The following is a 23,226-nucleotide window of genomic DNA, read 5'->3' as shown; positions in this document are numbered from 1 at the left end:
ATTGCAGTCTGTGCATTCCAGTTTTGGTGTCACAAGAGTTGGAATTTGGGAAATTGCCTCAATTAGGGCCTCCACTTTCTCCAGGGCCATTGACAGATTGTCAGGGGTGCACGGAACCAAAATGCTGTGCATATGGGGTCCTCTGTTCACAAGTGAGCAGGGCCACATATAAATTCCTTTAAGGTGCGAGATTTGTTGGAACTGGTAGTGCATGGTAATAAATCGGTGTCTTCTAAAAAGTGCACTTGCTGGCATTCTTTCACGGGAAACCACTTCCCAGGCACGCCGCTAAACAAATATTGAGATAAAAGAGTCGTCCGTATTACTCTTCTTTCCCATTAAAGATGAATGGTTAGTGCTTGGCTCTCTTCCTATTCCTGAGTGTTGGATAAAGGCCCGCCGCGCGGTAATATTAACTTGTGCCTTATAAACACCTCACAGTTGGTAGGAACAGAAAATAAACTGTTTACTTGAATCTTTGTTGATAGGAACAGTGATCAGGTACAACACTGTCAGAATGCGGCTTTGGAACTTCAATGGAATTTGCTCATTACCAAATACAGCGGAGTCCAAATGGGTTTTTTATAGTGATTTAAATAGATCTCTGCTACCTTTCACTTTTTATAGGGAAAGTGTGATATAAAAATAGACAAAGACAGAGATAATTTTAGGCAAAGGTATAAATAACCTTAAAGCTAAACTCTGGGCAGTAGCTAAATGCACATATTAAATACATATAAGGCTTGTGTTTTTGTTCAGGTCAGAGAATTCCACAGTCTGAGACCTTAATTCTTCCTTGTTGTAGTTATATAGTACAACCAGGTCTGGAAACTAAAGTACTCCAAATATCAAATAGAAACCCAAGATCAGACCCCCTGGCCCACTTCCTTTATGCCCATACAAGTCAGTAAAGGAATATATTACAAATGGGCCAATTGGGGGAGGTTGAAGGTTATAAAAAATAGAGTTCACCAATATCCAAGCATTTCAGGAACATGTACAGGAACTTGTAGGGGCCTACAACCTGTATCACCATTTTAACTAGCAAAGGACCACTTTAAAAGCCCAAAGCCCCTTTGGTTTTTTCTTGAATACAGTCAGGATGGGCAACAATCTCTGTTATATGAATGTTGCCTTTTTGTCAGGACAGCAAATATTGGACATCTATCCATTACACATGCAGGTAAATACGCAATTGTAGTGAAGTTTGTACAGTGTGCACAGGAAGCTGCAGCAAGTTACATAGAGCCCTAGTGTTCATCCTGGCTGGAGGTCATCCATCATCTTGTCCTTCCCTACCCAATATGACCATCTTTGACCCACCCCTTTCATTCATTGGATTTCAGTTTTTCAATCACGAAGGCTCAGCATCACATGCGGGCATAGCACTGGTTTCCATTTTCAGGAAACTATGTATAGCTCCCTGTCAGTCATTCCCACTTGCCATGGTCTACCTGCATTGCATAGAGAAGACAAAGCAAAATAAGATTATATTTCAGCTTCAAGGTTATTGCAGAACATCTACAACCCTCAAGCAAGGATAGTGTGGCCAATCCTCCTACTCATCATGCGGCTTCCAGCAAATCTGAACAAGAAAAAAAAAAACAATTGAGATAGTCACGCAGGACGTAAAAACAACCAAACGTAGAAAAAATATTTACTACCTGTCTTGCTCTATTATGTTTGAACAGGCTCGTAAAAAATTCACTGAGCTTAAATGGAAATGTTCAGATTTGCTTTTTTATGTAGACAGATGGAATGCTGATTATTCCAGAGACAGCTGTAGGCTACTGTGTCTACAGCTGCAATATGGCAACCAGCAAAACCTGAACGGTGATACATCGGGTGGTTCAAGGACATATGATTGCTCATATAAAAGACCTGCCATAAACCTATATTAATTTTTATTGTTGCCCGTGTCCTTGCCAATGAAGTTCATCCTGTGTAGGTGTCTAGGTGAACATATTGGGAAAGAAAACCAAACGTTTACAGTTGTCAACAGAACAAGAAAGTGGAAATCTTCCAATGGGGACATTTGTTATAGTGACTTTTGCACTCATGCTTGGTCAAGTCATCAGGCTGATCCAACAATATTCTGGGCCACCATATTACTTAAAAGCTGGACAGTCTTCCAGGTGGTTCAGTTTTTAAATATAGTGTCTAGCATGTGTTTGAATCAAAAGAATCAAATCCTTTGGCAAGTAGAGTCCTTCACATATGTTTATTTTACGTAAGAACTTGGCTGCAGTTAAGCTTTAAAGTTGAAGTGAACTTCTTCAAAGAACCTGGGGAGCTTTAATGAATGAGATGAAGGCAATGAATACTATCTAGGAAGGTCTCGCCTGGATTTGCCATACAATTTCACCTTTGTTAGCATGAGGGCCCTCGATGTACAGAGAAGACGGATGTGTAGGTGAGAAGAAGGAAGACCTGGGAGCTAGCAGGGGTCACATTCACTTCCATATGACCCCCTTCATACCTCGTTATGACTGCAGAAACACACGACTGCTATATTTACCGGAGACACACTGACAGCTCTGCAAATAGTTGAGTGTCCCCAACAGATGACTCGTAACACAGAGCCATTTGTCACCAACAGATAAAGAGAGGCTTCTGCTCTGCGGTCCTCAGTGATCCTCTGATTATGATGTAGGTCATCACGTTGGCCATAAATACGAAGACCACAAGGTCCGTTGCTGTGTATTACAGTGTCATGGCCCAGCATTCCCAGTGCATCGTCCTATGAAGAATTCAGGTTGGCAGCATCTTAGCGAAGAATAAAACGCTTTATTGGTGATGGGATAAAATCTCTGGACAGTCAGACTGGAAAGTCTCAAACTGAAATTGAATAATTTGTCCTCTCTAGTTTCTCCTTTCCACCATGCAAACAGGAAGTTGCTGGGTTTCCATGATTGTAAGGAACTGAAATCCAATGAATAAAAGAGGAGACCAGGGACAACAAGTCTGGTGAGATGCATAGGAAAATTCTGAATAAATCTCAATATTTGTCAACCTCCTATCAAAACCAGCCATGGCAAACCCTGAGCTAGATAAACAGCCATTTCAAGTATTTCAACTGCAGAGCCCAACAAGAAGTCCAGGAGGAAAGAATGTGAACGCAAATAGATGAAACTATTATTTTCCTATATTTATGTACTTACAAAAACAATCTTACATATGCATACACATCTCCTTTCCTCCTGGACTACCTGTCAGATTTTACAATGGTATTTGGAATCAGAATTATCCATCCACCGAATAAAATTTTCAAATCAGCCATGAGATAATTGTGCAATATCCCACATCGTGATACCATGACAGTTATCATACTGTGAAGAATTCATAATAATGTAACCCTGCTCGTGACCTTACACACCTTTAACACCATCTGCAGGAACAAATTTACCAGACTTCACCCCATTATCCAAAGGCCTTTATTTTGAAATGTGGTCCCTGAGAAATCAGCGCTGATAAGGGTGACACAAACACAGAAAGAAGGACTAATGAATACAACTAATATTATAATAAAAATGTAGAAAATCGATTTAATATTCGTATGCACTGAATTTTGTTTTAGCAGTAGGGAAACTCTGGAAACAAACAGTTTTCTGGAACCAAAACTTTTTCTAAGGTTTTGATTTTTAATCACTCTAAAACAGACAAAATTTTTGTTTTCAACAAAAAAGTGTGTAAAACCTGCTTGAAAAATCTGCATGTGCAGCAAGTGAAGGTGCTAAAATAAGTGCTAAAGAAGGGTAGCTGCTTCTATTGACATCAGTAAAGTGCACTGGATTGTATTTCGGTTTTTCCAGCCTTCAAAAGCCTGATAGAAACTGTAACTTCTAACCATGCCGAACAGGGTTAAGTTGCCAACTTAATTTAGGAGTTTCTGGGACTTGCAGTACCTTGGAAACTGATGCGCACAGTTGCCTATTCTTGACAGGGACAACCAAATAAAGGGCAGCCAATTGTAGACAATTATAGACCAAAAAAGTCACCCTGATCTCCAGCTGGGAAGCACCTTCTCCTGGTGCCTATAAGGGTTCACTTACAAACGGATGAAATTTTTGGCACGTGCAACATACTGCCAAAGCCAGGCAGAAGCATTGCTCCATGTTTAACAGTAGCTCAAAAAGGAAGAAAAAGAAGTAGATAATGTAGGAAAATCTGGGAACTCACCATCTTGTCTGTGTCATCGCAGCAGCTGAACCCGGCAGCTCCACGTCCTCCCTGGGACATTGCCACACTGAGCCCTTATCCAAACATGCTGCACACTTGTGTGGATATTTCCAAAAAAAGTTTGTGTGGTTACAGAAAGGAGACCATTCATTTCCCATGTAATATAGACATCCCTACAGCAAGCCAAAGACTAAAAAGAAAAATGAACAGGAATACTTCTGGCTCTGTCAGGCAAATTTCACCTTCTATATTTATTAGTGCAATGAAGTCTGGCTGCAATAAATAGGCCTGACTTTGGGTTTATTTTTGCTGCTCCAATAGACGTGTTGGCAGCATGTTGGAGATTTGGACTGCTGTTCTTACACAGAGCACAATGGTTTTGGTCTTTGTGGTACCTGCACACTGCTCCAATCAACAATGCAACCCAATGACAATCGGCACATTGAATGGAGCAGTGTGTAGGGGAGGAAAGTGAGAACGCTGGCAAGACAGTTTGCAGCTTCTAAAATACAGCAGCAGTCCAACTCTCAAACTGCAGAGTCAAAGGGTAATAAAACACTTTTGCAGTTCCTATCAGCTAGAAAAAACCTAAAGCATGGTGGCTCAGAAGTTAGCACTCTGGCCTTTGCAGTGCTGAGTCCCAGGCTCGAATCTCAGCCAGGACACTATCTGCATGGAGTTTACAGGCTCTACACGTCTCCAGGTACTCTGGTTTCCTCCCACATTCCAAAAACATGCAGTTAGGTTAGTTGGCTTCTTCCAAAGTTGACCTTATATTGTATTAAAGGGACGCCCCTTTGAGGGAGTTAGTGATATGACTATGAACTGTGTATGTGCTGCGTAATGTCGGCGCTATAATAATACTGTGTAATAATAAAACAGCAACATATGTATTACTGTATCTGTGGCCTGATTACGTTACAGTAATATAGAGCCCCCATCCTCAACTAGGGTTCCACTAGAGGTTGCTGATGGTTTATGTCACTCCGCCTGCCATCTGATGGTGTCTTCATAGTTCCGGATCTATTAACACTTGGCAAGGCCACAGTTATAACACCATCTTTTTACCTGTCTGTAAGGATGGAACTGCCACAACCATGGTAAGGGAGACATCCTTCACACTGGTTAACAATGTAAGGGGCATCTATTTTAGACCTGAACAATATATTAAGGGTTCCTATGGGGTAAAAACAGATAATTCTATAGGGTTTTAAACATCATGCCTCTCAGGGTTAGCAAAAGTTCCCTTTTTATTGCAACAGACCTGACTGGTATGCATGGGCTCAAAACTCAGGACACGCACAATTATATAACATCAACGTTCCTTTATTTTAAATATGATCTCTAGAAGTTCCTATAATAAAGTTTAAAATTCAGTTCCCTGTATGTATTCTTTTTTGTAGCTGTTATTCCAGATCCAGGTCCAGCGTTAAGATTAAATCACCGCTGCAGCCGTTTCTGTTATGTATTAAGCACACAGAAGCCATGAGCAGGCCTAAGGGGATATAGCCGTTCAACAATGAACATAAAACCTTAAAGTTAATTCAAAAGAAATGCAGGCAGTAAATGAAGATGTCCTTTCTGCACGTATACTGAGTCCAGCAGAAACACAAACACAGAATTGCACTGGCATGGCGCATAACAATGTACAACACCTGCTAAACAAATTTACACTTCCAGGAGGTTGGATGAAGGAGTGTCTCTGGCCTGTGGAAGGGAAGAAGCATGACAGAGTGTGATCAGGGCGATAGGAGAGTCCTTATCAATGTGTGTTAAGGCTTCTAAATATAGGCAGTCATTTTACACACATTGGTGGCCGCTCATTAGAAAAGCAAAGAGCATGTAAAAGGTTTCGGGTTAGACACACTAGCAGAATCAAATCTATATTGCAGAGGTTTACTCTGAGTGTGCAACCTTGGAGTGAAATAGGCTTATTTAACAACGGGATTCCGTGAGAAGAGAGTTTAATTGTTTCTACATGTTAGTGGTATGAGGAGGTATCAACTTTTACAACCACTGGCCAATGGGAATGCTGCGTAGCCACCAGTTTGCACCCTGATTTAAAAATCTACAATAAAAAAATTACAATACCCAAAGTTATCTATAAAGGACATTTTAAAAGTCTTCATAGCTCATCAATTTAGACTGAAGTGTATATATGCCTCTAGAATGATAGATCTCACTCGGGCTTGCACTACAATACCTAATATAAGCGGCACAATGTCCCCTATGTGAAAGCATGGTGCAAGTGACAGATTCTCTTTACGGAAACATCAGGGTCTATGGCGTATCTATTTATTACACAGTATTTATATAGCACAGACATATTACGCAGCACTGTACAAAATTACATAGTCATGTGACTAGTTGTCCCCAAAAGGAGCTCACAATCTAATGTCCCTACTATAGTCATATGTCTTTAATACAGTCTAAGGTCCATTTTGGGGGGAGCCAATTAAGCTATCTGCATGTTTTTGGAATGTGGGAGGAAACGCATGCAAACACGGGGAGAACCTGCAAACTCCATGCATATAGCGTCCTGGCCGAAATTCAAACCTGGGACAAAGCACTGCAAAGGCCAGAGCGCTAACCACTGAGCCACTGTGCTGCCCATACTATGGCTCTATCTGTTAGGTTTCTATTACTGTGTCCTGTAATGGTGCAGAGGTTGGTACAAGAACCCAAAAAGTGAGGGGCGACCAGGAGATCAATAACCTTGCAAGAGTTGATTGAACTTTGCTAAATCCTCAAAGAAATATTTGTTGGCATGGACTAGGTAAGTGCATATTTTCTTGCTATAAACAATTTTTTTATTTTTAGAGACATTCACTTTATTGACCTCTTTTTTTGTATATATCATTCTATATATAAACTCACATCCCACGACCAAGGTTTGGCTGTCAGTTGAACTTCCTGGTTCCTCTGATTGACTTCCCTATGTGTTTCTATGTATTGTATAGTCATTGGCTTCCTATTGGTTTCCACGTTGGATAAATAGAGAGAAAGTACTGTAAAGAGGTGAAGCAGGAAATGTGGCTCGAAGCCAAGCCACAGTTGTCACATGAGGTCCAGCAATGAGGGGAGAACACCATACAGAAACAGAGGCAGCGGGAAAACCCAGACGGGGGATTAAATTAACAGACTCTGCAAAAAAAAGTTACTTTTTCATAACTGTCCTGGCAAACTTGTCTCACCAAAAATAAAGTCTTCAGCATGCCAAATCTGTCATGGAATTCGCAAGGCAGGTTTAGGAACAAGGTACAACTGTGATAATAATCTCCTGCAACTGCAAGACTTAATTACTTGCTGATAGCCATCTCCCTAAACTCCATACAGATGTCAGATGTCGGATTACTGTCACTGGAAACAATCTTTTGTGATTGTTACCAGTGACAGATAAAGGAACAAGCGCTATACACACAGCACCCGCTATGCTTTCTTCCATATCAAAGCACAGTGGTCATTTACAATCGGAAGTTCATCAATCCTCCAGGGTAGATTGGTAAATGATTTTGGGTGACTGCTGTGCACATGCTATATTTACACCCGATATTGGAACAACCATTCGTCATTGGCGACAATCATTGGGCTTTGTGCACGGCATGCAGCTTAGCTCTTGCATATTTGCAGCCTGCAAATTCTGCTTTGTGCTTTGTTTTACTACTTGTAAGGAAAAAGAAGAGCCAACATTGGGGGGCGCTGTTCAGACAGGGGTTGCCTATTCAGTCCCTGTCTGGCCTGTAGTGGTGGCAGATGGTGGTTCCTTCAAAACACAATGGAAGAAGCTTAGTGGGCTCTTCTGAGTGCTAATCTCAGGGCATGGTGGCTCAAACGTTAGCGCTTTGTTAACGCTGGGTCCCAGGTTCGAATCTCGGCCCGGGCACTATCTGCATAGAGTTTGCAGGTTCTCCCTGTGTTTGCGTGGGCTTCCTCCAGGTAATACAGTTTCCTCCCACATTGTAAAAACATACAGTTTGAATAATTGGTTTTCCCCCAATTGACCTTAGACTGTAATAAAGACATATGACTACGGCAGGGACATTAGATTGTGAGCCCCGCTAAAGGACAGCTAGTGACATGACTATGTAACTTTGTACAGCACTGAGTAATATGTATAAAGCGGTTATATAAATACTAGTTATTAATAATAAAAGAGGCTGCAGAAGTTGCCCATTTGTGAACACAACTAAGAATGGCATCTCTGACCTGGCAAGTAGATTCTGACCCTGGATGATGCCTGAACAAAGTTAGCTCCATCCTTCTGGAGAGAAAATAATATCATGTAACTGTCAGGAAAGTACATGCACTGAAAAAAATCTTTCTGGCAAGTCCACTTTCATTGGTAATAGAATTTGTGTATCAGGAACTTTGATTTTGCATGCAGTTTTGCTACACAACACGTAATTGGAAAAATCAGATAAAGTGAAATTCTTTTCCTTCCGACAGTGGTAGCACATCTGGGCCCCGGAGCTCCAGGCGGGGATGGAACAATTATGTACAGAGACATAGGCGTCCTACAGTTGTTGTACAGTAGTAGTGGGCTCATGCAGTGGCACCTCCCAAAGACTCGATTACAGGACCCACTTCCTCCATGCTGTGTAATTACTGGCATCATGCTGCATGGCCGTGTTGTGTCCTGCATGTGGTATTTATATCATACAACCACAAAGCATATGTCGGATCTCTTCTTCCTTTCTGTTGAGTTACAACACTCACTTCCTGCATTAATAAGCACAAAAGGGGAAAGCACAGCCGGCAGGAGCCTTAAAAGAGACCTCCGCTAAGTACCACTGGGGTGTAAATTGCTGCATAATCTTCCCCTATTATCATTTTTGAAATACCACAAGCTGTGAAAACAAGCCGAGTTTAAAGCAGACGTAAGCCCAAAATGTAAGTCTGCATTATACAATTAGAGGGGTATTAGGGAGGGGTGGGGGTATTAGATTGGCATATATTTAAGTTAACGCTAAGTTTGGGATTCCTGTACTTATTTCCCGCTCTCCTCGGATTTGTGCAACCCCTAAAAAGCTTAATAAAAATTTGTCTACTTGCCTTTTTTCTTAGCTGCTTTTGTGACATTTCATCTTTGCTCAATGTTTCCTCTGGAGGTGGGTAGAGGGGAAAGCAACACCATGGAACTACAGCATACCCCTCTCCTCATTCCCCTGTCCAGGGTGTAAAAGACAGGCAGCTCTAGGAAGGAAACGCCTACAGATTTACATTTGCAATGCATGGTGCATGCGGTACTGAGAGTTGTAGTGCAATGCACGACGGGTCATTAGGGTCTGTGTAGCTTTCTATAAAATGGAGGCAAATCATGGTTGGTGGGAGGGTCTGCTATGGTGCTGTACATAGCTTCCAACAAAATTGCAGCACCCTGGCTTTGAATTCCTCCCAAAAGCCCTGAGCCGTGGTGCCAGCAGTTGGTTGGCCATTGGTGTTAAGTAAATATAAAAAAAAGCTTTAATGGGTGGCTATCAGCATGGAGGGGTGAGCGCTCCTAGGCAGACTGCATTTTGGAGTCATTTCTAGGTGTTATGCCATGCCATGTGTTTGAAAGAACTGAAATACAGTGAATGAAAGGGGCAGGCCAGGGACACTAAGGATGGGGAGGAAAGGATTTGATGATGTTTGATGTCTTCCAAGCAGGTAATAAGATGCTGACTTGCTGCAGCTCCTGCCATAGCAATCTTCATCAATTACACTGCACAGAGAAAACCACCTGAGATCAAATACAAAACATCAGAATCCCAATCGACAATATGCATTACACACAGACAGAAAAGGACAACGTGGGGAAGTCCTGTATTAAAGAAGGAAGAATGAGTGCAAAAACCGCAAAACAAACTGGCAACACTCCTATCGTGTATAAGCTGCATTTACCTGTAAAAACCTGCTGAAAAGCGGAACATCCCTTTAGGAATTAAACACAACTCCCAGAGGGTGGCTCTAATGCATGTCAATGTTTACCATGGAGCCCGATGATAAGTAGGAAGAATCAACATTAAGCCCTGATGATTAAAAGCCACAGCAACAAAATAACAATCTACACACTGTGCAAAATTGAAGCCAACAATGCCAAGCAACAGACTTGCTTCCATTCCTGGCCTAACAAAACATGTTTCTCTTTTCCAGACTCCGGGGAATTGCTGATGTAATGAATGCCAGAACCGAGTCCATGATGAGAGGTCCCCATGGGATTCTCAAGAAGTTTCACACACGCTAGTTCGTTTTAAAAACCCTTAGCACTGGTTATATACAGAGATGGAATATTCCGATTGATGATTTTTAAGGACATCTGGATGTAATGTTTTTGGTCTAGTGAAGACATGAGAGGCAATCTGGAAATACTGGCTATGCCCATAATACGGTTGCCTCCAGAATTCAAACATAGCTAAAAATTAGTCCTATACCTATATCGCCTATATCCTTTGGCTGACCACGTGAATGTAAGTGCTTGCTAAGAATGTACTGATTCACTAAAGATCCCTATTCACTGGTTGGATTGTGGGCGCTTGCAAAGTCCAAACTCAAGTCTTGGCCAGCATGCAGTTGATCATTGGTAAAAAAAAATGAGGCCAATGGACCTTATGCACTATCTCTAAATTGGTACAATATAGACCAGGGGTGGGCAAACTTTTTTGCTCACAATGAGTTTTAAAATTTTTCAGACAGGCCAGGCCTGTGGAGAATGTTTGTATAAACAGATGTAAAACCCATTACCTAAAAGTAAAAGAAAACTTACATTCAAATTATATTTCATTTCAGTGGGAACAGTGTTGTTGGTCCCCCTTTTTTGCCAGTGGACAATATTTTACCAACATTTTACAGGCAGGAATAATAAGCCCAACGTGCTGTATATGGCCCGTGGGCCTTTATTTTCTACGATATAGACCCGGGGTGCCAAACTCTGGCCTGAGGGCCAAATCTGGCCCTTAACGTCCTTTTTTTTGGCCCCCAAAGGATTCCTAAATATGAATTGCAGCTGGCCCGCTGCTGCATTAAAATAGCACCCCTACTACAATTCCGGCATCATTCGTGTCTTTAGACCAACGGGCTCTCTGCCTATGCGTGGCCCCGCATTGGACTGTTTTATAGAAATGCCGGGAATTTTAGTAGCGGCGCTATTTAAATGAAGAGGGAGTTCCAGCAGCGGGCCACTCATAAGATTTAGCTCCGCATTGGCCGCGTCTGGCATTTCCAGCACTCCCCCTCAGCTGTACTTTTCCTTGCTACTCCAAGGCATGGACTTGAATGGTTGGATTTTCATAGAATAATATTGTTATTATTATTGTTAGCCTGTGCAAAAAGGTTACCATTGAAATTTAACTCAATGGCTACAAGGCTACAAAAAGAGGCATAAGATTTTTTTCTTAAATAAAATTAAAAAAAAATTCTTATGTCTTATTCTCTATTATAAGCTTGTTCCAGATTGAATGAGAAGCAAAACCTCTTTGTTTCCATATGAAAAGGTTTTATATCTGAAAGGAAAAACTTCCTCAATTTTTAAAAAGAAAATGTCAAGGATGGCCCATGACTTTGTCTAAGTTTTTAATTTGCCCCTCTGTGTATTTGAGTTTGGCACCCCTGATATAGACCATTAGCACTCCTGCATAATTTCTGGGTTGGACCAAGAAAAATCACCCAAAGGCCACATACTGTACACCCCTGTGCTCAGGGACAGAATCCACCCCAACCCATCCTGGCCCTGTTTTATTTTTTGTCATTTGAATCAATGCCTGGGGTTGAGTTTGGAGATCCAAAATAAATGCAGGTGTGGAGCTGGAGTGAATATTCTGTCCCTGATCACACCTCTAGTGCACACTGCAAATGTGGAAGTAGAGCAATAACTCCTAAAACTTTAACCAGTCAGGTGATAGAGCCATACACAAGAATACAAATAAAAAAGTCCCTGATAACACATAAGAGCTCATTTAAGTTTAGGTAAATCCAATAACCCAAAGTGTTCAGGGAAATTCTTTACTATGCAGAAGATGCAAGCCAAATATTTAAATTCCATTCACCTATATCACCACTATACTATATAGGCAGTGGGTAGCAAGCTGGCCTTGCAGGACTAGGGGTCCAAGGTTTCAACCCCGGCCAGGACACTTTCTATAATATTTGTGTGTTCTCCTCGTGTTCACGTGGGTTTCCTCCGAGCACACTGTTTCCTTTCCACATTTCATATGGTAGGTTAATAGGCTCCCTACGCCAAAAAATGGTTTTAAGATTGTTAGAGAGATCAGGTTATGTCTATGGTTTGGACATTAGATTGTAATCCCCTCGAAGGATTGTTAGTGATATGTTTACGAACTCCAGAGACATTGACCCACTTTCCCAAAGTTTTATTGCTGTTTATGTTCTCATTAAAGATATGTACACACTGTTTTTGTTCTGGTTACCATTGCCAGTGAGGAAAACGCAACATTTTGAATTACCAATCACACCGGAAATGGAATCCACTTTTTTGCATTGCAGAAAATCAATCAGACTACAGATCAGTCTATAGAATGAGTTGATAAAACATCAAATATATTTTCAATTTTTATTCTGATTGTATGCCAATGAGTAGGATAATGAAAAATATTGAAAGGAAATTACATTGCACATGGCTAGAAATAGCCAGGTAAGAAAAACAGACGTGGGCTATGGAATGGAGAGGACGGGGGTGGTGGATGTCAAGGAGGTTAGAATGGTAAAGCGATTTGGTAAAGATTTAGGAAGCTGAGATCCACATGCAGTGTATAACCTCTTGTGTCAAAAAAAAAAACATTCATAGTAAAAATCCTATTTCTTAAAAGTTCCCTTTAAGAAACAAAACACTTATGTTTTCTATAGAGTGATCTTGCAGGTGTGCACAAACCATATCCTTTACCCAGTAATTTTTGCACGGATGGCTTTGTAAATTTCCATGTCCATTTAGCTAAATATCTGTGTATCAGTATTTCTGAAACCTAGAAGGGGTAGTTCCCAACAAACTGAGTACAAAGGGGGCAAAAAAGCTGAACTACAACTACATTAAGTTTTACATTCACAGTAAAGATATCTAGATATTAAATCTTCTTACCTGATGTCTTCAAAAAAAGCTTCCAGGTAATCTCTCTGCTCAGTCAAGGAGAGTTCTATATCCAAGTAGTTTCCATTGGTGGATAACTGGAGAGTGCAGTCTTCCAACTGTAAGGGGCGAAAAAAAGAGACGTTGAAATGCTTTATCCAAATACAATGATTTCCATCCTGTGCAGGAAAAGGTCACCTTGCTGTGCCAAGTGTCCCCTGTACAGGTTAATAGTCACCTCGGGTGAATAGCTAATGTTTCTCCCGGTGCAGACTGTATACAGTCACGAGGTTCCCTACATTATTCACAGTGCAAGCTGAGAAGCTTCCAACACTTATGGTTGAAAGGAAAATGGAAGGAATTTGGCCACGTTGTAAGAACACAATTTCTGTATATCGTTATTTATAGATAGTTTCAATAACAATGCTCAATCCAGAAATTTTTTTGAGCCAGGTGGGAAGAAATTGTAGGCGGCTGGCAGCCCGTATTGTGACCCAACTTGTCAGTAACCATCCAAAAACAGTTGGGTGGTTGCTAAAAAGTGCCGGGTGGTGCGCCCAGCTAAAAGGGGCTGGGGAGAACACTGATCATTATTATGAAACTTTAACATGATGCACACACCAGAAATCCTTCAAATAAGAATATTAAATACTACGGCAAAGCAAAGCTTAGTTTTTAGTTTCAGGTACTGACAGCCCCATTGCAGTGAATTTGCCCTTTCTTCCTGTCCTGGTTGCATAAATTCAAGAAACTATTGGAAATTTTTGATTTAAAGAAAATGACTAAAGCTGTATAATGATTTCTGTCGCTTTCATGACCTTTGCCTACAGACAGTGCTGTTCAGTTCTATGGAGAGAGTAAAGGATGATTGGATAGCCCCCCGCTGCGTCCTCCTCTATAGGATATACCAGCGGTTGTCTCAGCTTTGTTATTTAGTGATCCACCAAAGTGGATTGCTAAATGGCATCAAGGGACGCCAATGTCTGCATGCTATTTTTCCCCTAACATGATCAAGAATGTGCAAGAATTTGGACTTTCCAGCATTTTAGTTCTCATCCATGAAATCCTAGGGTTCCTCCAGAGGTTGCTAGGGGTTGCTTGAGCAATGAGCAAATTCTGACTCTCAGGGTTGATTAAGAGGCACAATGATCTTTTTGGCTCTCTGTACGGATGATATTCCCTCCACTGAACCGAATTATAAGAGGCATTCTTCTCATTAACCCCCATGCAAATCCGATCTAGCTAATGCATATGGATTAAATACTTGTACTCAGTCTAATCTTTCATTTCCGTCCACTTTCTGATCTGATACAATGACCGAATGAGAAGTATTTTGGGCTTTTGGTGGATAGATTTGACATGTTGGTAAATATTTTATCACCTTTCATCAGGTAGTCTATGGCCATCTAAGAAGTCATTGTTCTTGGTGTACACCAATGTGATGTTGTTCTAGGTAACACATCATGGTGCCATTGTTTTTAGGCCCATAGGCAAAACATTGTATCATTGTCACCTTAATTATCAATTTGTCCTTTAACCGGGGTCCTAAGTATCGGTGTAGCTTTGATCTAGGTCACCTTCTCTGTCAGTGTGCTATTTTGGCACATCATGGTGCATATTTATAAATTTGTAAATTTGTAAACCTTTCAATGCATTTAGGTGACAGTGATTGATTTACTACCAGTGAATATTTGGTGAAAGTACCATATACCGCTTTATTAGTATGCACCACTTTTTTGCCATATTTATAGCACCCTGTCACCCTAAATATTGGCATGCTGATGTTTAAGGAATAAAAGTCAATGTGCCATTGCCCTAGCACTCTAACTGGCAGAATGCCATGGTTTCATTCCCCCAGCATGTACCATGGCAATGTTCTATAAGTGCAACATATCAAGACTGCCACAGTTCCATCACTTTATATAATAGTGTGCCTTACTGGCAGTATACCAATGCTCCAGTAGTGGCAATGGCAATGTGCCATTATTCTAGAACTCCTAATAGTACCATATGTGCCACGGTTCTAGAACCAATAATAGCAATATGATACTGTTCTAACCTCCCATAGGTAAGTCTGCCAATGCTCGCTTCATGAATGAGTGTGTCATTGTTCAAGCACACTATGAGTCAAAGTGCCACTGACCTGCAAATTAAACTATATGTCAAAGTACCAATGTTTGCTTCCATTGCCTTAAAAGCATTTCCACAGTCCATGTGTTAGCGAGCCACTATTCTAGCTCCGTAGTTGGAAACGTGTTATTGTGCCATCACCGTAAATGGAAGTGAGCACCCCATGAGTCGGTGTGCCACATCCCGTGACACCATATATTCAATGGCACTGAATCAATCTTTGCTCCCATGATCAATCTTGGAGAAGCCTGATAAAACAAATTGAATAGACTTTTCCACAGCCATTTTCAGTGTTTGCTCCACTCTGCCAGCTCCTCAGGCACTCTGGCCTGTCAGTGAAATGATGTTTATGAGGAATTTTGTTCCATTACGTAATTTAGCCAACACGGTGCAAGAACACAGCAAAACATCAAGAAATCACAAACGTTCCAAAAAGTAATAATCTCAAAAGCATCTGAATAATAAATCTTGAAAGCGAACCCTCCATGGGGGTTCAGAAACGTGTCAGCCATGATGATTGTCGAGTTGTAGTTTAGAGGGTCTGCATCAAATGCTGGAGAATCTAAAGAGCTGGATATGTTACCTATAGAATCAATTAAATACCGTACAAGTAACAGGTTTCTCCTAGTTTATGGGGGTCTTTCCCAAAACCAGAGGTGCAGCTAAGTTTGGGGCAGCTTTAAAAGACACAAGTGGCCAGTGGCTCAACAGATTGGTCATCCCTATTTAGGTGAATGGTGCAAAGGAAATAAGAGGGGATGAGCAATGTGGGCAAACTTTGCCAATACTGCCTATGGTAAAGCAGGAAAAGTAGAAAAAGTCCAACACAGCCAGAACCCCCCACCACCACCACCACTGACACAACATTAGCATCCAATCTGGCTTAAAAATGTCTACACTGAGCAATTCTTCTTGCGTCTATGGCTAGACAGAGTATCCATGCATGGTGAGAGTTGGTGGCTTTGAACATTGGCCATATCTAAAATTGTCCACATATGCAAAATCATACTCTGTGGTGCACAAGCAAACCTTTTGTGGGCTAAATGATGTCTACTCTCAATAAATTTAGTTCCTATAAACCCAAGGCATCAAATACCATCCCCTTGGAGCATTGGCCATATCTAAAACTCTTCACATGAACAAAACAGTACCCTGTGCAGTGTTCTCCCCAGCCCCTTTTAGCCGGGCGCACCACCCGGCACATTTCAGTAACCATCTGGCTGCTTTTGGGTGGTTACTGAATAGTTGAGTCACATTACTGGGTAACCACCCGCCTAAAATTTCTTCCCACCCAGCTTAAAAAAATTTCTGGGTTGAGCACTGCTGTGGTCCACAATCAAAACTCTTAGGAGTTGAATAATGACTATTCTCATTGAATTCACTTCATGTGGGTTCAAGGCATCAAGAACCTGCCCGATGGAGCATTGGCCATGTCTAAAACTCTTCACATATACAAAACAGAATTTTTTGGTCCAAGAACAGTTCTCCTTTGGGGTGAATGATGCCTATTCTCATTGAAATTGCTTCTTGAGAGCCCAGGGCATCAAGAACCTATCCCTTGGAGCACTGGCCATAACTAAAACTCTTCATATGAGCCAAACAGTTATCCCTGGTCCACAACCAACCCACTTATGGGTTGAATGACCCCTTCTTCGTTGAAATAATTTCCTGTTAGCCAAGGGCATCAAGGACCTGTCCATTTGAGCATTGGCCATATCTAAAACTCTCCACATTAGTAAAATAGGACTCTATGGTCCAAGACCAGTCCTCTTACAGGTTGATTAATGCTTACTCCCATTCCTGTAAGCCCAGGGCATCAAGAACCTGTCCTTTGGAGCACTTACCATGTCTAAAAGTCTCTGCATAAGCAAAGCAAGACATTAAGGGCCAAGACTGGTCCTCCCATGGACTAAATTATGCTTACCCTTATTCCTTTGAACCCAGGGCATTAAGGACCTGCTCCTTGGAGGAACCAGCTGATGGGAATTTATGGTCAGTAAGCAGTACATACATAGCATGCCGTGCAACTTTCTCCCGATTTCTCTCTACTTCCCACTAAACCAATCAAATCAAAATTTTCAAAGCTGAAGCAAATCTGATTAGTGGTTCTTGGAAACAACTATTATCTTAGAAGAAACCAGCAGCGATCAGACATTGTTTGCTAAAATTTTGCGTCACTTTCTCCCCTAAAACAACCGTCATCAGCTGCTTCAAAAACGTCCTTCCTGGCTGAATAAAAACAGTCAGACTAGGAAATTGTCATTTCATGTCTACAGCTTCCTTTACTTAGGTGTTCAGGTCAGGTAGGGTTTAAATTGTGAGTCAGAAGTCAAGGTAATGACTGCCTATAGAAAGTGTCTTGAATCCATTAAGTTCCTTATTGATATTTTCCATTTTTTCATAATGGTACACATTTATTTTAACAATTTCCCTTTCAAAAACACTGATGGTTTCCAGACAGGACCTATGATTATGATAATGAATAATAAGACCGAGCGCAGATGGCGAGAAGAGCTGGAATGGAATCTGTGTATTTCTGCTGTTGTATTGCAGGACTTGAAGATTTGGAGATGCTTATCGTCTCATCACTCCGCACCTTGGCTGCGCATCAGAAACGGCTCAAGCTGAACAAATAGCGTTAATTGTTTTCGAGTTGAGATGGCCTGCAGGGCAAGGATCCTCTGCCAGAGATGAAGAGGATTAGGGGGAACGCCGCATACACGAACCGGGGGTGGTGGTGAGGTATCACGGGATTTTGCAGCAATGACTCATCATTTTTCAGATTAAGAAATTGTTACATTAACAGATAATAAAAAAGAAACAGTTAATTGTTGCGGAGGATGACATTGATGAATTTAAAAAAAATAGATATCTGAATTCCTGAAATTAAAGGGGCATGCCATGCACCAATTTTCCATTGAAACTGACCTAAAACATGCAACCAGTCGCCGCTAAAGGTACTCAAAGACATCTTAAGTGTTTTGTCAGGCCAGGAGGACGCAAGTGTTTGGGGAGGTCCAGGCACTGTTGGTTTGCCACTTTCTGTTGAAGAAATCTCTACGTAGAAAACAAAAGGTCCTAAAATAACCAAGGAACCACATGTTCCAGCATGATTTGCTGCCATTTGCTAACTAGGAGAGAACCAGAAGTCCCTGCATGCTGGGTTATCTCCATGAAGAACCCCAGGTCCCAGCATTGGCAGATGGCTCCTAAAATGCTGTAAGTCCCAACATACCGAAGGGTCTTTCCACAGTTACTGAGGAGCCACATCAGTATTCTCCCTAGAAATTTTGGATGGGAAAAAGCTGTAGGTGGGTGGCAGCCCCTGTATTGTGACACAACTTTTTAGGACCACCCAAAAACAGCCGGGTGGTTACCAAAAAGTGCCAGGTGGTGCGCCCAGGTAAAAGGGGCTGGGGAGAACACTGATAATGCTGTGCTTTCTTTTCAAAGCAGCTGAAGAAGTATAAATCCCAAAATGCTTAGCTGTTCTTCAAACAACACAGAAGAACCACAATGCCTACCTGTCTTCTTCTGTCTTTTAAAACCCTTACTACCACCATTCCATATCTCCCCTCCTATTGTGTGCTAATTCCCCCTCCTCCTAGATTGTAAGCTCTTCGGGACAGGGTTCTCTCCTTCTCTTGTGACACTGTCTCTGTCTGTCATTTGAAACCCCTATTTAATGTACAGTGCTGCGTAATATGTTGGCAATTTATATATCCTGTTGATTAATAATAGTAATAATAATAATCCCACCATGCCGAGGTAGCTATTGAGGAGCCACAAGTTTAAGCGAGTTGCCCGTCTTTCCAAAACTACTGAAGAAATGAGAAGTTCCTGCATGCTAAGCTACCTTTTCCAGGCTTCCAAAGAACCTCACGTCAAAGCATTATTATGCGATGCTTCCCCCACCTTCTTGATTGTAAGCTTTTCGGGGCAGGGTCCTTTTCCCCTCATGTGTCACTGTCTGTATCTGTCATTTGCAACCCCTATTTTATGTACAGCGCTGCATAATATGTTAGCGCTAATCAATCCTGTTTAATAATAATATTTCAATGGATACTGAAGAACAGCAAGTCATAGAATATGAAGACAACTGAGGACCCACCAGCCATGACGTGCTAAATCAATGTCCTAAAGCTGCTGAAGAACCACGAGCCCAAGAATACCAAGCACAAAAATTCAGAGAATCCGAATGGTAAATTCACCCTCTGGATCATGGGATGTCTTAGAACCTCATCCAGGAGACAGGCACCACCATTCTTTTCTGACACTCCACTCATAAATAAAACACACGTGTGGGAGTTTCAGCTCGAGGTACATTGGCCACAAGCCGCACTGTAACATGGTACAGAAATGTGAACTATGCGAACGCACTGTCCATGTTACGCAAACATCTGGATTGAGTTCCGTGAGCATTGTGGCGAGGAGATTTTATCAGAAGGGGCTTCTTGGGTTGTATAACATACTAAGGGAATGTAAACTGCTCGTGGTTTGTTCATATTGAAGAAGGAGAAGACGGACACTTATGTAAAGAACATGAACATATGTGGATGAAACCTTGAATACAAACAATGCATGAGCCTTCCAGATCCATCTGGAAGCTTCATTGAGGCTTCAATCAGCTAAATGGTTATGGGTGTCCCAGGGACTGTTCCAGTTTGGTACTAAAAGTAAAACAATGTTGCACATACATATTAATATTATTAATATACAGTATTTATAGAGCGCTGACATATTACACAGCGCTGTACAACGTCCATAGTCATGTCACTAGCTGTCCCTGGAGCTCACAATCTAAAGTCCCTACCATAGTCATATGTCATTACCACAGACTGATGTCAATTTTGGGGGGAAGCCAATTACCTAACTGCATGTTTTTGGAATGTAGGAGGAAGCCCACACAAACACGGGGAGAACCTGCAAACTCCATGCAGATAATGTCCTGGATGAGATTCAAACCTGAGACCTAGCGCTGCAAAGGTCAGAATGCTAACCACTGAGCCACCATAATAAGCAAAAGAATAAATCACTATTCCAGGTCTGCTATTTATACTGTGAAGGAAAGGAGGAGAAATAAAGAAAACCTACCAAAAGGTCACATGGGGTAAAAATGGGATTTTAACCACTCCCTTTGAAATTCCTGTGAAACAATTTCCTTTGGTATTCATAGCCATAAAGGTTTTTAAAAATCATTTGGATTAAAACCAAGAATCCACAATCACCAAGGGCCAGGATCTGCACACAGTTCCAGTATTTCCTAATTATACAGCAGTAAATGAAGCCAGACTATGCTCTGTTTATACCAGAATCTAGGTGGTATGTTGCTCTCAAAGACTGGAGTTAAGGGCCCCTGCTTTAATTAAACAGAAGTATTTATCACAAAACGGTCTACCTGCAGTAATACTTAATACACTTTAAACCGCTACTGCATCAATACTCACCTATAAATCCAAGGTTGTCCTCTGCAGTACTTCTGTTTTGCCAGTAGATGTCTTCTTTAAAGGTAGAATGACAACAACAGTATTCAACCAACTTACACTAAACTCAGGATGTCATGGACCAGCCCCCATCCTAAAAACTTTAAGTATATTAACAAATTGGGTCTTTGTGATGCTTTCCCCTCTCTGAAACTGAGCTCCGTTGTACAAGGAGTACAAGAGGCTAATGCCAAGTCCAGTTCAGGTATTCCCACTGTCTGCATTTGAAAAGTACATACAAATGGTGTATTAAATATTACAAAATTGCAATAATTTGTGTCCTTTTAATACGTCTGCTCAGCCCAATTTAATACTTAGCTTTAAATTCCCTAAGGAATCATATACATTATTAGCTATGGTAATGTACAGCCGCAATGCTATCCCATCCCAGTCTTTAGCTTGAGCCATGTTTAACAAAAGCAATAATATGTGTTGCTGCTCCATAATTTCAATGCTGATATGCTGAGAGATAATATAATGACCAAAAACTAATTCTAGCAGCTTAACTCTTAGGAACGAGCAATGAGAAGACTTCATTATATATTGCCTGTCCACCAATATAAGGAAATAAGGGGTGGGTCAGTTGCAAAAAGCAATAAAATAGACTACATGTAACTTGCAGGAACCAACGTTGTTATCCTTTTATTAACAACAGATTAGATAATAAGACAGGAAATATAGAAAATCCCTTTAAAATAAGGTGATTGCAGCCCTCAGCTAAACAGACAGCAAGATGTAACAGCTTCGGTATTTCATTTCTCTGTAAGCCGAGGCAACTTACACAAGAAGGAAATTAAAATTAAATTATATCCTAAAAATAAAATACTTTAGGCAAATTGAAAATGAACGCAGACTAGTCCTAACAAACAAACCTAATTCACAAAATGAGAAATTTTGAACTAAAAATAACATTTGCATGAAACAGGAAGCGCAGAATAAAACTCTACTGGGGGCTTGTTCATAGGGATGAGGAGATGGCTGTCGTCGCTCTACCGGTTCCCCTATCAAAGAATTGAAGAAAAGGGTTTCAACAATAAGGTAGGTGACAACCTTTCATGGTAGATTGAACGCGTCCACGGGTTGTTCTCCTCGACCCCTTTTAGCTGGGCGCACCACCCAACTCTTTTTAGCAATCATCCGGCTGTTTTTGGGTGGTTACTGATGAGTTGGGTCACAATTCAGGGACTTCCACTCGCCTACAGCTTCTTCCCACCCAGCTTAAAAAATATTTCTGAGTTGAGCACTGGACTCAATGAAGCACAATGCAGTTGGATATGAATGTAAAGTGTGGACAGGTCCCAAATGATGGGGAAAAAGGCCCATACATAAAAAGATATATAAACAAAAATAACTCCAAATCATTCTGACATCTCTGTAACGATCACAAGCTCAATACAGAAGGTTCTGTCTTGTCACAAGGCTCTGGAAAGCCTACAGAGGAGGAGACCGTTCTAGAGATCTAAGCCGGCTTTCCCAAGGCTCTTTCCAGAGCAGCAGACCAATATTTAGACAAGAGCGCAGTTACATACAACACAAAGCACTCTATAACTCATGTCAAAGAAAACCAGCCACCAATATCCAGGGGGAATCTATTTTCGGATCCTCCAAAAATTGGACAAAAACATTTTGTGTACAGAACACAGAGAAAAAAAATTGACTGATGAGAAAACAAGGCTGATTTAACAACAGTTTACCCATTATTGCCAGTCTCCAGAGGTTACTCTCTTCCTTCTTTGCACTTTAATTGCATACAATTGGTAAGCCAGTAGATGGGTCATGGGGTCATTTTTGGCATTGAGGTGGCCATGACTGTGGAGAAGACTCGAAGATATTTTGCCACTAGAACAGTGTTTCTCAACCAGGGTTTTAGGAAACCTTTGGGTTCTTCTAGAGATTGCTAGGGGCTCCTAAGAAATTAGCTATTTCTGCTTCTCAGGTCAGTTTAAGTGACCCCAGCGATTCCTTTGGCTATCTTGAAGGGAGACATTATTCCCAATGATCAGCAATTAAACCTTCTTCCTATTGACTACCTCACTATTATACCGTGAGTTGGGAATAAATTAATTATATCAGGGGTTCCCTGAAGACCTGAAAGTTATTTCACCAGTTGCCCCCTGTTAAAATGGTCAAGAAAGGTTGTATCAGAATGTAATTGTTTTTAGTGTTCATCAAAGGGTGCTTTTAAAAACTTAAAAGTGTCCCCATAACTTTATAACAGGGGATTATTTTACGCATAAGATCCTAACTGGTTCTCAGCATTAATAAATAACATCCTCATTGTTGTATACATAAGGTCCTAATTGGAAATATCATCAGTAAGATCCTCCACCAACTGGTTGACCATTGGCTTGGTTTGGTGGCTTTACATCTTCATGC

The 23,226-nt window shown here is 41.2% G+C and overlaps 1 protein-coding gene across 5 annotated transcripts in view; it reads right to left on the bottom strand.

Annotated features, from left to right (window-relative positions):
- Positions 1-23,226, bottom strand: part of FHOD1 (formin homology 2 domain containing 1) — a 106,813-nt gene that overhangs the window by 64,853 nt on the left and 18,734 nt on the right. For all 5 annotated transcript variants that reach the window (XM_072422487.1, XM_072422491.1, XM_072422490.1 and 2 more), the window contains exon 2: positions 13,250-13,356. In XM_072422487.1, the coding sequence (XP_072278588.1) occupies positions 13,250-13,356 (107 nt within the window). The remainder of the gene's footprint in view (positions 1-13,249; positions 13,357-23,226) is intronic.

Source organism: Pyxicephalus adspersus, chromosome 9 (genome assembly GCF_032062135.1).
Source record: "Pyxicephalus adspersus chromosome 9, UCB_Pads_2.0, whole genome shotgun sequence".
Taxonomy (NCBI): Eukaryota; Metazoa; Chordata; class Amphibia; order Anura; family Pyxicephalidae; genus Pyxicephalus; species Pyxicephalus adspersus.
The sequence above is the reverse complement of the archived record's forward strand: the minus strand, read 5'-3'. Positions and strand labels throughout refer to the sequence as shown.